At 43.0% G+C, this 873-nt stretch overlaps 1 protein-coding gene across 1 annotated transcript in view; it reads left to right on the forward strand.

Annotated features, from left to right (window-relative positions):
* Window positions 1–479, forward strand: part of LOC102873233 (granulocyte-macrophage colony-stimulating factor receptor subunit alpha-like) — a 22815-nt gene extending 22336 nt beyond the window's left edge. The window contains exon 8 of the mRNA XM_006902415.1: window positions 305–479. Coding sequence (XP_006902477.1) covers window positions 305–479 — 175 coding nt within the window. The remainder of the gene's footprint in view (window positions 1–304) is intronic.
* The last annotated feature ends 394 nt before the right edge of the window (window positions 480–873 follow it).

An 873-nucleotide genomic window follows, 5' to 3' on the forward strand; every position in this document is an offset into this window, starting at 1 on the left:
TTTCTTTTCTTTTCTTTCCATCCCTGTTTTTCTCTCTGTATGTTTCTCTCTCTGTGTGTGTATCTCCCTTCATCTCTTTCTCTCATCTCACTGTCTCTCTCTGTGGGTCTCTTTCTCTCATCTCTCTTATTCTTCTTCTCCTCCTCCTCCTCCTTCTTTTTCTTCCTCCTCCTCCTTCTTTTTCCTCTCTCTCTCTCTCTTTCTCCCTCCCCCTCCCTCCTCCTCTCCCTCTCCCTTTCTCTCTCCCTCCCCCTCTCCCTCTCCCCCATCTCATCTCTTTCTCTCATCTCTCTGTCTCTTTCAGATCTCCTGGGAAGAAGACCACCTATCTCCACATGCCCAGGAACCTGAATACCTTACTGTGGAAGAAACAGGATAACATGCAGATGGACAGAGGTAGCACCAACGTCACTTCTGAAAATCTCCCTTCTACCTGTGGCCTGACACTCATAATGATGCTGTTTGTGAAACGATGCTAAATGGACTTGTCATGTCGTCAAAACACCAACACCACCGGACAGAGACAGAGACAGGGGGTGGGGGATTGCTACTAAGGTGATGTGTGGTCACTTTTACCTCAGGACAAGCCCCATGTATGATGGAAACCTTATTCTGTCCTAAACATTCTTATCATCTTGATATGAATGAGCCTATTTTTATAGTCACTGTGTCTGTTCACTTCCTTGAGAGTCTATCTATCTATCTATCTATCTATCTATCTATCTATCATCTATCTTATCTATCATCTAGCTAGCTAGCTAGCCATATCATTTCCCTCCTATATCTATCTATCTATCTATCTATCTATCTATCTATCTATCTAATCTATTTTATATCTATCCACCCATCCACTCATCATCTATCTATCTATCT

Source organism: Elephantulus edwardii, unplaced genomic scaffold, assembly GCF_000299155.1.
Source record: "Elephantulus edwardii isolate Elephantulus edwardi_28Jun2011 unplaced genomic scaffold, EleEdw1.0 scaffold00410, whole genome shotgun sequence".
Lineage (NCBI taxonomy): Eukaryota > Metazoa > Chordata > Mammalia > Macroscelidea > Macroscelididae > Elephantulus > Elephantulus edwardii.